The following is a 15,584-nucleotide window of genomic DNA, read 5'->3' on the forward strand; positions in this document are numbered from 1 at the left end:
CATTAGAGTGCTACCAATGGGTAGTTTCTCTACACGCCTGTAACACTCCAATTTAACTTAGATCAGATTTACTAAATGTTTTATAATGTACAGTTGTTAATAGCAATAAATAAATATTAAAAAAAAAAAGTTTTTAATTCATATCTGGGCACAATTTATGATTTATTGAACAAAATAAAAACCAAATTTTAAATTACCTTATTTTTAGTTTCTATGAAAAAGCACTATGTGATAATGTAATTTTTTTTCTTATTTAACCATTTAATGTTAAATTAATATTAACATTAAAACCTTAAACTATCTTGATGGTTTACTATGGTTCATAAGGTTTATTGTTATTTATTCTTTATGGTTGATATTTCATATAGCATATTTTTCTCATCTTTTTTTTTTTTCTTTTTTATTAATTATACTAATTGTTCAAGCAGATACTTTTAGTTACTTAAAAATCTTTGGACGTATATGAAGTTTATATTTTTCTAATAATGTTTTTCACAAAGCTGTTTTCGAATTATTAAATTTACCTCTTCATCGCTGTCCACAATTTTCATTTATTTTTGTTGAAGAAAGTGGATTCCCCCGTGGAGCCTTATTACATTTCTGATTATAGTACAAAGGTCAACTGGGGAGTCCTGCAAAATGGGTCGAAACGTTGGTTAACAATAAATAGTTTTCTTTTACTTTTTTGATACCTTTATTGACCCCCCACCCCTGACTATCTTCATACAATCTTTTTCATACGGTCTACTATCCTCGTCCAATATAGATACTTATATTTTATCCTCACTACATTCAGACACATCCAGAATCTCACCTTTCTTTCACATGAGCTGAAATTCGGTATTTAGAGTTATTTTCTAGATAGGAATATACCACAAAAGAACGACAAATTAAAATAACTATTAAAATTTAATTTTTTTTTTCTCTTTTGGAATGATTATATTTATAAAAAAAAAGTTATTTCATTTTATTTTCTGTCTTTTACATGTTTACACTATATATCTCTTTTTTTATGAACATACCTCATGATAAATATTTCGACTTTATTGTAATATTAAGATCCTCACCCTTATGTATCCTTCATTCATATTAAGGTTTCCTCAAGTTATCGAGAAAATTGTAAAATCCAGATAATGGCAGAATGACTATTTAGTTTTTAATTTAATATTCTTGAAGATGTATAAAATTTACTTATTACAATTTTTCACCTGACCGCAGATATAAAAACATATAACCATGCAAAGTCATTAATACATGGACAAGTTTTTTATTTAATGTGGTGTGGTGTTTTCTGATATTTTTTATTATAGTTGCCAGGCATATATATAATGAATCAAAACTAAACTAATAACACTACATCTTCATAGTAGTAAAAATATTAACTCCCAATCTGTTGCGTGCTAAAACTCAATGCTATCTTAATGCGATACTTAAAATATATTTCAAGAGAACAAGAATATCATTTATCGCAAGTTTTTCAGCCATTATGTGTCCTCTTGTATTCCTGAATCCATAAGATTCTACTAGTTCTCACCATCTCTGGTTCTTACTTCATTCCTTTGCGACTGAACATTTAAAAGATGTTACTTAAAATGCATAGCTTGGTGAGAGTAATATCTTACTTCATTCTCTTCGTAATTATGCTTTTGAGCTCAACGGTCGATTACTTCCCTTGTCCTATGAGTTCTTTAAAGAGTAAAGATAAGAACAAAACCTAATGAGCATTTTAGTGTCTTTTAAAATTTTCCTTTTTTTTTTTTTTTTGTTATTTTATTATAAGTTCCTAACCCAGAAATTATTCTCGAATGAGAAATAGTTTCTTTGTTTTGGGAATATATTCTAGAAAGATAGGAAGAATAATTCTTATCTTTATGAAAGAAGAAACAAAAGTGGACAGACTGGAGAACGTGGTGGCAGAGCGAGGAGTGAAGGTTCCAGAACGTCTGATACATAACTGTTTGTATTCGATTCCCCCAACTGGATCAGACAATATTTATTTTGTAGAGGCCCAAAACATTGGCCGTTAACATTGCTCGAAATTTGTTATATACTAAAGAACGATGAATGTAGAATCAAGAGATAAGCGTTACTGTAAGTTTATCTATCTATATATTACAAAAAATCTTACCCTTCTTAAGGGTTAGCCAAGAAGTGGGAAAATGTCTTACCTGACCTTCCGTGCCTTCGCTCGCAGTTGTCATCTTTTTTTCAATCTGATAGTTCAGTCATCTTGTTCAATCTGACTCCCTCCCTATAGTTATTTGTTATTTTTATTAATTTTCCTATTATTTCCCTTGTACATATTATTACACCTTACCTCTGCCATATTTATATCACCTATCTGTTTTACTTTTAACTCCTATCTCGTTACCATATTTATAACTAGTTCTAACGAGTATTTTTCTACAATTTGTTAGTCTAGAGCTGTGTTTAGAATTCTATCACACTTGGTTGTATTTATTAGTTACTAGTTTCAAGTATACTTCCTTAAATTATTATCATTATTATTTCTTTTATATATTTTATAAACAAAACAATTGTTTATTATCTCAATGCTCTGTCAATTCTTACAATTTTTGTATCTTGTTATTCATTTAGCCTGCAAAGTGGTTAGTAATAAGTAGTTTTCTTCTACTATACTATCAATACCTTTATTGATTGCTACTCGGACTATCTTCCTACACAATAAAATAATCAAGAGAAAGCTTATTGGTACGTCATTTATTGATATAAACAATGATGAACGTCCGTGGAATGTGTACTAGAGTTTCTACATACCACAAACAACTTCTCAAGACTATCAAGATTATCAGGCAACTGTCATGAGAATATGCAAATGAACTTCCAAACTATAGAACCCTTTGAGGTACCGGTTCTAATGTACTTCTGTATGCAATAGATGTGCGTTCAGGCGCCACGGTATAGGTATGTTTGCCTGTTAGTGAAAGATAGTGTATACAAGGGCTTCGTTTGGGAGTGACTGATCAGTAAGAGAAGTTCGGTGTTCACAATTTAAAATTTTAAATATTTTGTTTGTACGTACAATGTATACATTATGAATGTTACAAACTACGAAATAAACAATATTTTTCTGGACACCACATTTATTAATATACCGCATTATTATTTATAATAAACGCAAATTAATAATAAATTAAAAAAGCATAAAGAGAATTTTTCTTTGTGATTGATCAATAAATACCTAAACAAAAATTCTAAACTAAAACCAGAAAACACTGTTCTTATATTTAAAACAATTCTTAGACCACTGCTGATGTACGGCTGTGAAGTCTGGGGAGCGGGATCCTTCCCAAAAAGGAAAAAACTACAATCTTTTCGAAATAAAGTCCTAAGAATCGCAGTTAATGCTCCTTGGTTCATCAGAAACAGCCAATTGCATCGCGACTTACATATGGAGTCAATAGAGGATTACATCAAAAAACGGTTCATGAAGTTCCACTCCCAGTTGCCGACAGTTAAAGGAGCAGTGGCCTACAACCTGGGAAACCCAACCTCAACCCGAAGACTGAAGCCCAGACTGCTGCAGGACATTCTGTTATAAGTTTTAATAAATATAAAATTAATTCATGTTTCTTTTTACTATTAGAGAGGGCAATTGTTTGTTTCATTTAAGTGTACCAATATCATTATTTTTAGTTATTAATTTTACTTTCCTTTTTTATTAAGAAGCATTATTCTTATCTATTAATTTTATTATTATTATTTATATATAGGGGTGTCTTTTGTATGAGACTATACTCCACAATCAACTGTTAAAAAAATATATATAATCTACCAACCATGTAAGGCCCACCAGGCCGATCTGGTATAAAATAAAATATATATAATCAAAAGATCAAGAAAAAATAATTAACACCACCTCAAACTTTGAGGGGTATTACGAAAGATAACGTACTTAAAATCCAAAAATCGAATAAAACAATTGCATGTGCGCCTTGCGCCACCCGCATCATTTCTCCGATACCACCAAGCCTATTTTTGTTAGATTAGGCATCAAAGTTATGGGTCACTTTTATTTATTATCAGTATGACAGGGATTTGAGTATCCTCGGCTGGTTAAGAATATTATTACGAAGGAATTCTACTAGGAAGCTGCGACTGTTACTTGTGCTTTTGAGAAAATAATTGGGAATAAGTTAAATTATCTTTCTTCCATTTGCGGATTAAATTTTTAAAAATAGCGTGAGCTATTATAATTCGCAGATTAGGCAAGATTATATTATTAGGGTGGGAAAGGGGATGAAGCATGAGGGAACGTCACAGCATGATGTCTCCATACGTTACCACCATATTATCAATACCCACTGGTATGGTAAATATTGAGGAAAAATGTATCGATTCAACTGGAACGTATGCGTACTTGTATCGCAAGAAGTATTGATACAAAGTGTCGAAAGGTCTCTACATAAGGCCTCGCATCAATTTTGTCAACTAATATTTGAAGAAATCAGTGTGTACGTGAACTAGCACTAACCAGGCTTGCTTTATTACCAGATCTATGACGTCAGATCATAAAGTGTGAAGTTTATGAAGCCTTATGTGAGGGGGTGGGGGCCCACGTCCGGCTTAGGGTAATGCATGCCACTGACTAGGATTTAGGTTGCGTCTAGGGCCAAGAAAAGGTTTATAAAATACACATATCTTTATTACTAAAAATATGAAATATAATTTATAAACTATTTTATACTACATTTAACTAGGTTTAATTTGAGTGGTGGCAGACATCTGTACGTCAAATGTTTCCTGATGTATATTATTGCATAAATAAAACTTATTGTCTGAACAACTATAAATTAATTTATTTTAGCAAATATGATGAAAACTACTACTACGAAGATATACATGATAAACTACATTATAGTACATGAAACTAGCTTTAATATGAATGCTAATAAACAACTTTATATCAAATGGTTTTTGAGATGTAGATTTCTGAAAATAAATGAACTAACTACACCTAACTAAGTATGTTTTTAGGAAATGCTGCTTATTAAAAAGCTATATCTCGTGAAATATTGAACATTGAGCTCTATTAGGGCTAATATTTTAGCAAATTTACTCTACTTTAAATCATGTTCTCTTAGATTTTCTAATGCTGTTGGTAGTTTTAATGATATTGAGCTCCCAATGAAAAATTTATTTTTTTTAAACGTTTTGATACAACCGTAATTTTATATTCCCCCTACCTTTACTTGATAGACTCATCAATTTTGACTAGTAATTATTCCTAGTTTTCATTAAAGTAATAAAAAATTGGGTTGAAATAACTGCCTTTTTTTTACAGCCGGGTCAGGAACAGAATTAGACGAACTACTCAAATGGCAACTGTAAAGCCAGCTGAATTTAAGCCGTAGATTGTTGACCTGTTGCTAGGAAAATTTTCTCCAATAACCGTTATTCCTGCATTTAAATATTAAAATACATATATACAATAATAAATACATATATACAATATACATAAGTATAAATACATCTTTTTTAAAAAAAATAAAAACAAACGTTTATCGAAAATAATACAAATAAAAATCAAGTGTAATTAAATTTAATACTACGACTAATTACAAATTATTATAACTTGGGATGAACACTTAGTTTAGCTATTTATTTGTTATTTGCTGGCGTTGTACATATATTTTAATTTTTATTATTATTTTTTTATTTACTTTTAATCCAGAAACTAAATTTTGATATGTTCCAAGCCAGTACTTTTACTTTCTTTACGCTCCTGGAAATGATCTCATCTCCTCAGCCAAAATAGATTCCCACTGTTACGCTCTTCCTGGCCCCTCACCACGTCCGTTCCATTTTATAGAAGAGCTATTTTAGTGATTCGCATTTTACTTATGCCTTAATAATGCAAACAATTCAAAGTTACATGGGTGAATAAGACCTTCATGAATTATTGATAGAACAACCTATAATAGAATTTTTTTTTAATAGTTAGTTTTATTCTTAAATTAACATGTTTAGTAAAGTAAACAACTATAAAATTACCCACCTTGGAAACAAGTTGATATACAGATTATAACAGACTTAGATAAAGCGCCCGGGTTAATCTACATATATAATTATGAAGATTAGAGGTTACAGGAGGGGTTCGTGGCCTATGAATGATGAAATCCTTTGAAAGCCGTGTGAAGGCAGTACCTCTATTCAAAGCCTTAACCCGTATATTCAAGGGTCCCACTAGCAACGATCAGTCCTTTAAAGTTTGTAATTTTCGTAATTTTGATTGATTTTTTCCTGGGTCATAACGATGGTCTGTGGTCTATCATTTATTGTTACTTTTCTAACCTTCTTCAATCTATTTAACTAAAGATGTAATAATACATGAACCCAAGAGAAGAAAAAAGTCAGTTACTTCAATATAAGCTAAGTATTTTGACGAGTCTAAATATATGAGTCTCCCAAGTATAGGTAAGGAAATACAAAATGGCAGCTGTTTCAAAACATAAAAAAATTATTTTTTTATTCGGAGTTTTATATTTGTAAAACTACAAACAACACTAAAAACCTGATTGAACATCATTTAAAGTAGAGTAAATTTGCTAGATTGTGACCTTTATAAAATCTTTGCGTTTAACGGTCCCTGAAATACACTATTTCAAAAAGAAAGATTTCCTAAAAAAAGCACTGAAAAAATAAGTAGTTAGTGAAGAATTTATTAATGGAAATATATTTATCAGCAACCATTCGACGTAAAGATGTCTATTAGTACTCAAATTAAAGCTAGTTCAGCTTACTAAAAATAAGTTTATTACACCTATCTTCGTAGTAGTAGTTTTCATTATATTTGACAAAATGAATTGATTTCTAGTTGTTCGGACAAAATTTCATGTGGAAAAACCTTTACGAAGATAACCATCATAAACTTCTTTACGGTACGTTAAACTAGATTTAGTTTAAGAGCTGACAGACATCTGTACGTCTAATGATTCCTGAGATATATATTTTCATAAATCATAAACTTTTCTCGATCAACTATAAATCAACATTTTGTAAATTTATTTTGTCAAATATCATGAAAACTACTGATTCCGCCAAACCTCGACGCAAATTCGAATCATGGAAAATACTTTCAAATAAACTAATTTTACATTGCACAAAATTGCACCTTGAATATGTTTTCTGCACAAAATTCCACTTTTTTGATGTTTTTGTGTTTTCAAATTTTCATTTTTGTAGCATAAATATCAATGCTTGAACCAAATTACTCATACGATAAGTCAACATATCATAAGTCAAGATTTATTCGTTTTAATAGTTTTTTCAAAGCGTTGATTAACCTGTGAAGAGTCAAATTTGATCTAAAAAAAACAAAACAAGTGAACACCAGCGACGAATATTCATGGAATAGAACTAAACCTTTTTGTTTCGAATGATTGAATTTGAAAGATTCACCCAAGAATAAGCTTGTTAGAGAGAACGCTGAATATGATTGTTTTTAACTTGGATTTTCAACTCTTCATTCTTCCATCTGTATTTTGACTTTTTTTTTATATTATTATTTTTATTTTTTTTCGATTAGCTCTAGAGACCTTGGAGATCTTAAGCCGCTCGCACCAGCCTTCTTCACTCCTGCCTATCATGGGCTACTGCTTTCCAGTTTTCTGCATGCAGCTCTTTCGCATCCCATCTGCCTTTTGGCCTCCCACATCAAACAGTGGGTAATAGGTCATTACTATTAGCATTCATTGTTATGTAGAGGCATCCGGATGGATTGCTTCGAGCCACATGTCTACTCATCTTAACCTCCTTGCCTTCATATCACAAGATATTGACTGACCAACCTCTGCAGCAGTTCACTCTTAGTTCTTCTCTTTTAACGTATTTATTCATTAAATTATTTTATTTTATTAGTACTATTGTTTTTTTTAAACTTATTTATCCATTCAAGTGTTTCCTGTAACCGGTTTTTTATTATATTTTCCTTTTAATCTATGTGTTAGTCTTATTCTCGTAAAATGTATCTATTTGTTTGTTTTTGGTAAATTGATCTACTGCTGTGACTATGAATGATGGTCTGATCTCACATTACCGTCTAATATTGAATTTGTTTAGCGGGTCACTGAAGAGGATCTAGGAGGGTGAATTCCGGTGAGCGAATTTGTTGATCGGGTGAATTAAAAAATTGTGAAAGGGTGAAATTGGAGGAGCAGAAAGGAGAAGGAAAAATAGAATGAATTGAAACATTTGTATTTGTTGTGCAGACCGAAATTGAATGTAAAAGGAAACTGTAGGGGAAAAAAATTGTTTATTATATCTTATTATTGTATCTCTTTTTTTCTGATTATACCATGTATGTGTAATTTATATATGTCCGATTACGGATTGATAAGTATGCTGTGTGAGATAGCAACCTGATGTATTTAGGCAGCATAGATAAATAAAGTATTTCTCTCTCTAATTAACAATGTACATTATCATAAATAAAATTTTACAAAAAATCAATTGGTCTGATCCTTATGAATATGTCTGTACATTTGTAATCAAAACTTTTAAAGTTTATCTACATTGAATTATAATATGTTAGTTTTCTGGCTAATGGTATATTCGTTTGTGAATACGCAATTTAATGGCAGTGCGAAAGAACTATTTATTATTATCAGAATTATTTATCAAAATAATATTCAATAAAGATGAGGCTCTTCTGTTTTAGACAGGCTAGCTCAGAAGATAATGGAGTATGTAAAGGGCGAAGGAGGTTTTATTGTCCCATCCGCGGTCGTGACAAGAGTGCCACTCTTCCACGTCACTCCTAGCACCATTTATCATTCTAAAGTTATCACTAATCTCTTTGGATCACTGTTTATATAATTGGGATATTATTATCATCCCATAAATTGCAAGAATATTTTCATAATTTAAGATTCATAAACGATGTAAGGCATTGTGGTGTAAGCGCACTCTACATATTACAAAGTTCTAATTTAAGTTGCTGAAAAATGTTAATTTTTATAACTAAATTTAGTTCATATTTTTTTAAAAAATGTGTATGAACTTACAGCAAGGGAAATTCAAGGTTTATATAAGTGTAAGGATATCTGAATCTTAATAGTAAAACCGAATGGATATATTCCAGTTGTGCGATTACTTATTACTCACAAGTAAACTGTGGGAGGGAGAGGGTGGGGAGGAGACAGAGAGAGAGAGAGAGAGAGAGAGAGAGAGAGAGAGAGAGAGAGAAGATGGAATTTCGGTTTATTCATGTTGAACCCCAACCGAATCCGAACTGATGTTACTTCCGTTTCTTTAATTGTTTATCTGTCATTTACCTATTTTTTAATATTTAAAATGTAGCAGTTTTCTACATGAGTAAACCCACTGCGCTAGACTCCGCAATTACTCAAAAAAGTAAGTTTCTCTCAGAAACCTCGAACAAATCCCACTCACTAAGTGTATTAAAGCCGCTTCCCAACGCCATCAGAGAACCGTAGCTGTTATTGATTTTCAAATTGCATTTGGTAGGCTTTGGAGCGGACTACAGAAAATAAAAGAGAAAATAAGAAGGTATACGGGGAAGGTTATTCGAAGCTATTTGTTGATACCTCTCAACTTATGAATTAAGTACATCTTTCTACGCTCAACCACAACACAATCCTTCAAGGTGTGTGTCCCAGGAATCTATCTTAAGCCCATTCCTTTTCAATATCATGGTAAGGAATCAATTCATCATCCAATCGAAGGTGTAAAAACACCCTTGTATATAGACGACCTAGTAGTATGGACTACCAGTAGTAAACAGTAGCCTACACTACCCCTGTTGTTATATTATAATTGAATGAAGATGAGGATGTAAATCATTATTTATTTATTTAATTTTAAAAATCCATTTGGATTCTGCCATAAATTTGCACAACGCCTGAATAGTAGCCCTATCTAGATCTGTCAGTACTTGGAGGAAAGAGCTATTGTTTTGGATGAGGGAATATTTAATCCTGCATTTATCAAATATACTGCAATTTAGTATAATATGTAATGGGTCTTCGATAGAGTTGCATGTCGCACTTTTATTAAACTTTAATTAATGTCAAGCCGCGATTTGTACGATCGTGGTCAATTCTTGATCTTGTATGGTAATCTTTACCTTTCGAACTTGATTCCCAGGCATATCTATCCTGCCATTCAGAAATGAAGTCTTTTTTTTAACCATCTAAAAATTTCCTGTAAAGGCAGTTTCGCATTTTCCACTCTTCCCGATGATCGTTTTGCTATCTTGTCATCATGCCCTCATTGCCGTACAAACCTATATGACCTGGAACCCATTGGGCCTTAAATTTGTTAGTTGATGAACTATGAGCTTCTTCTTTATTAGGTAAGATGTTTATATGGATATGTTTTCGATGTATGTTTTTGAGTGGATTGGATGGATACGGAAGCGGAATCCATTAAGATTTTTGAAAAAATGTTTTACATGAGCTATAACTGGTAGACGAAGAATACAATCAAAAACCCATTTTGGATTCCATTCTTTCACGCACTATTTAAGTACAATCATAGAAAACATTTCAGTCATACAAAAAAAAGTCTAGAATTTAACTGTAAAGTTGATTTTATTTTTATACTACGAAAATTAATTATTGAAACATATGATCGAAATACATTTATAATTGCTTTAAAGTGTATGAATACTGGATAATTTATTTTAAAGGCAATTCTTTATGTTGAACTAAATAAGAAGATGCCAGTGGACCAAGGTAAGAAGATGCCAGTGGACCAAGGTAAGAAGATGCCAATGGACCAAGGTAAGAAGATGCCAGTGGACCAAGGTAAGAAGATGTCAATGGACCAAGGTAAGAAGATGCCAGTGGACCAAGGTAAGAAGATGCCAGTAGAGCACGGTAAGAAGACACAGCAGAAACTGCAAATTGAGAAAATTCGTTCCCAAGACAAGGAATTTACTATTGTGGAACAGTTAGAAAAGTTAGACGAACTGAATCGTTTGACTTTTCCGGGTCAATATGGTAGGCCAAAAGTGTAAATAATAATTTAAAGACCTAAGACTTAAATATATAAATTTTCACGTCTTGTACGTTAGAAGTTGAACAGAGCTAACTTCTTACACAAAAATAATTTCGCTGAGAACAGATGGATTAGTTGGAGTGGATCAAGTTTTTATTACGAAAGAAAAAAAAAACAGGGCCAGAAACATTACTTAGCAATTTATTCATAATGGGCTTACATGTTCAAAACTGCCTTCCATATTATGAAAACTTGACCAAAATGTACCCGAACATATCAATTTTTCTCTGGTTTATCTTCATTGCACACACGGTTTTGTAACAATGTTCTAATACAATTACTTTGGCTTTTATTGATTATTTAGTTGGAGTTTACATTTTTTCAACCGGCATTACATGTTACTAATATCTATGTTTACACGACAATAATGGTTGCATCTTTTGTATAGAGAGACATAAGGTGTTCACTGTATGTAGTTCACGCTAGCTAAGGGTTCTTACCGAAACAGTGAGAACTCTATATAAGTGGCTCTATTCCTGAAAAGAAAGAAATTTTTTCCAATTTTTTTTTCACATTCAAAATCTTATTAAGAACAGAAAACTTGTTTACTTGGGGTTTTTCTATTTTGCCGCAAAGGACGAACTATATAAAATACTACATAAATAATAGTGAAATTATATAATTAATTATGGTGAATATCCAAGCCTTGACCTCTAGTAGTTTTAAGCTGATAAAAATTTAGGATTTCGTTTGACGAGTTGTAAACGGTGTTTGGTTTTTGTGTTCACAAATCACAAATTGGCCACACAGTTCCTAATGCTAACATTAGAACATTCATATGAATTATGAATAAACTTGCGCCTTAACAACGCTTGCAAATTATACAAATTTATGTTCGTTCTTAACTTAACAAACAACGTGGAATAGAACCGCTTTAAATTTAGTACAGTCGTCCATCTGAGTCAGTTATTGGAAGCACTGTGGATTATTTCACACCTGGCACACTAGATGGTAATAACCCTTCAACGAATAAGCTATTTAGCTTATTCGATATTTATATAGTTAATGTAGTGTGTAATCTTTAGGAGCACTTAAATAATGTGTGAATTGATCATCATATACAGATATTGTTGCTGTGTCCAGTTCACTGTGTGGGAAATTTAGCAGAATAATCTTGGCTAACGAACTTACTGGATCCAGCTTGTGTAAATATTGAAGCCGCATAAACCTTTATTCACTGAATGTGCCGAAAACCCAATTTGATGGAACTCGTAAGTTCGCGTAATTGAGCTGTGAAAGAGCTTCCACGATTGTTTTCTCCAGAGTAATAAATAATTTTCTGCGTGAATATGTAAAGTTGCTGAAACCACAAACATTAGACCTCTTTAAAAACAACATTCACCGCGTTATTGCCGATAGTCGGCCACAAATGCTGGGCAAAGTGGTGGAAAATTGCACTTCCAGATCGCATTTTGCAAAAAATAACATCTTACTTTCCTCAGATTATTTGAGCCCAATGCCATTGGAAAATTTATAAATAACACATTTTGTTGCAGTCAAGTAACTGCATCATCTGCTTAGTTATTGGATTTCTTAGACTATCCTTCACTATGAACTTTATGCACTACTAACAACACAAGTATTAAATAGATGGCAGGCAACTTACACCTACAGAACAGAAAACAAATTAAGAAAGACTACACTGCTTTACAGAAGGCCCTCAACAACGATATGAATATGATGATCGATCTTGTCATGGAATTAACCTTGAATACTGACGCATGTAGAGGAGAGGTAGGATAATACTTCGGATGGAAGATGAATCTCCGGGTCCGAAGGACCGTGGAATAGCCTTAGTTAGAGTGATGAAGCTCCGGAGCAAGGCTAGTAGGAAAACCATCCCAGTTGCAGATATGAGCCTGCGGACTAGAACTGCCGGGAGAACAATCCCAGTTGCATAGATGAGCCTGCGGACTAGAACTGCCGGGAGAACAATCCCAGTTGCAGACATGAGCCTGCGGACTAGAACTGCCGGGAGAACAATCCCAGTTGCATAGATGAGCCTGCGGACTAGAACTGCCGAGAGAACAATCCCAGTTGCATAGATGAGCCTGCGGACTAGAATTATAGAACCTGCAGATAGGGAGAACCCCCAGTTGTGGAGATGAACTTGCTGACTATGAGGTAGGAAAACAATCAGCTGACTAAGATTGTAGGTAAGAAGGGTGGAGAAGGAAGCGATGAGAGGGAGAATGATGAAGATCTATCAAGGGACGGTTAGTGTAGGAAAACTATCTTCATTGCGTTGGAGGGATGAGCTTGCTGACTATGAAGTAGGAAAACTACCCTATTTTAAAACCTTAAAAAATGCATAAATTAAACCCTAACAGTTATCAAACTAAACTAACATGAGAGACTTATGCCAGTGTAGATTTTTTTATTTATTTTCTAACCTCTCTTTATTAATATCATTAACTAATACATATAAAACAATTAATACAAGAAAATAACATTATATTTTTGTACAAGAATATAATTTATAAGCGCAAAAGGAAGCCAAAATAGTTGAGACAAGGAGTAGTACTAACTAGAATAAGAATTGGATATAGATAGTATTAACTCATGAATACTTGCTGCTACTAGGAACATCCAGACTAACATGTAGACAGTGTGACGTACCACAAATTGTTAAACACTTACGACAGACTTCTGGTATTTAATAGATGTCGGACTCCCATATTATGTGGAAACTTTGTTAAATGGCAATAGCTCTTACATTTCTGTAATATTTTATTACTTAAACAAAATAAACATACAAATATATTTAAGACATTTTTTTTTTTTTACTTTTACTTATCGAATTATTTGCTGTATCTTAATTGTTATTATAACCTATCTGTTTATCACGGATAGATGAGGCAGTGTCGGAGTTCGTGAAGCGGTGGCAGAAACTCGTTGAAGAATATGGTTACCAACATATGATGACGGTAGAATTCTTCAAAACGGACCATCCCTACCCCGAGCCTGTCTTTCCAATCAAAATAATGGACGATGAGCACTACATGACTCAGCACTACCTATCAGTGGCTGCGTAAAATATTTAAAATACTTTTCATTTTAGACAGTAATCACCAGTATATTAATAAGTTATATTGTATGTTTTATATGAACAAACATTTGTCCAAAAGCAACTTTTTTTTAGAATAGAGTATACAGATAATTAATGAGGTTGCATATCTACAGTACTATATTGTTACCCACTTTGTATTTATATAAATCTCTTATATTACATAAAGGGGCAGAAGTGTCCATTGCTTGGGTGGTGCTAGCTTAGAACACAACTGATTGGAAGTAGTTTATATTGGACGAGGATGTACGATATGAAAAACAGTAGTATTTTCCTTTTTCATAAATGAACTACTTAAAGAAATTACAGTGATCTTTCAAAGCAATTTATCTCGAAATATTTGTGAACCTGGACTTTTCAGAACAAGCGGAAGAACAAATAGTTTATTACTATTGGTCCATTAGTTTTAGAATAAAACAAAACTATGCTGTCAAGGTCATGTTAGGGCTAAATTAGTGTGGACATATTCGAGTTGGATGCAACATCTTTGCATCCCATTTGATTGTCACATCTCTGCACAAAACAAAATCGAACTCTTCCAAGAGTGGATGATAATGGAATGAAAAAAAGGAAAGTTGACAGGTAATTTAGTGGTGTAATTTTAATTTACCTTTAAAATTAATGAAATAGAATCCTCAAAGAAAAATAATAGATAAATGGCTGAGAGAAAAAATTATTGGAGTCCTTGTGGTTCCTTGAGGCTTTAAGAGCACTAATTACAACTACTATTTTTTTATATATATCCCTGAAAAAAATTATAATAAATAGGGAATGGTATTTATTGAAATATTTACTATATTAAAAATTTGAACAATTTCATATCCTGACGCAAGTAGCACTTTATCATCGAGAAGTCTTACTGTCAGATCTTGATCTTAGAAACTATCAGACTTACTGATGTCGGTTAGCAATTAAATCGAAACAGTAATTAAATACAATAATTATAATGATACATTTCTTCTTACTCTAAAACGTTACTTCCAATGAGCAGAGAGCAGACAGAGGAATTAAATGATCTAAAAAGATAACACCTAGCTGATATTAAAGATAACGAGATTATACATTGATATATCGAATTTAATCAAAATCGTTTGAACTGTTTTTGAGAAAATTAAAAAAAAAAAGTGAAAAATAATTTCCATAAAGTGGTACTTCCAGCCAGCGAATAGGTTGCTGTATCGTCTTAGGCATACTGGCAGGAAAGTCAGTAATGAGAATGTCTTGTGAGGCCAATGCCAAGTAAATATCATTGACAAAATAAATATGATGTTCAACTGTGCCTCATCTAATATGTGGTTGAGTAAGATAAATACCTGTGGTTGAGTAAGATATCTACCTGTGGTTGAGTACGATATCTACATGTGGTTGAGTAAGATATATACCTGTGGTTGAGTAAGGTATCTACCTGTGGTTGAGTAAGATATCTACCTGTGGTTGAGTAAGATATCTACCTGTGGTTGAGTAAGATATCTAC

At 32.4% G+C, this 15,584-nt stretch overlaps 1 protein-coding gene across 5 annotated transcripts in view; it reads left to right on the plus strand.

Annotated features, from left to right (window-relative positions):
- Positions 1 to 15,584, plus strand: part of LOC106686734 (uncharacterized) — a 51,185-nt gene that overhangs the window by 10,477 nt on the left and 25,124 nt on the right. For 3 of the 5 annotated variants that reach the window (XM_014430203.2, XM_067048483.1, XM_014430204.2), the window contains exons 1-2: positions 10,629 to 10,985; positions 13,897 to 14,074. In XM_014430203.2, coding sequence (XP_014285689.1) covers positions 10,703 to 10,985; positions 13,897 to 14,074 — 461 coding nt within the window. In that variant the 5' untranslated portion in view covers positions 10,629 to 10,702. Of the gene's footprint in view, positions 1 to 10,628; positions 10,986 to 13,896; positions 14,075 to 15,584 lie in introns of those variants that run through there. The other 2 variants (XM_014430206.3, XM_014430205.3) reach the window with 1 other exon arrangement.

The sequence above is a fragment of the Halyomorpha halys genome, unplaced genomic scaffold (genome assembly GCF_000696795.3).
Source record: "Halyomorpha halys isolate HHAL.00 unplaced genomic scaffold, Hhal_1.1 Scaffold865.1, whole genome shotgun sequence".
Taxonomy (NCBI): Eukaryota; Metazoa; Arthropoda; class Insecta; order Hemiptera; family Pentatomidae; genus Halyomorpha; species Halyomorpha halys.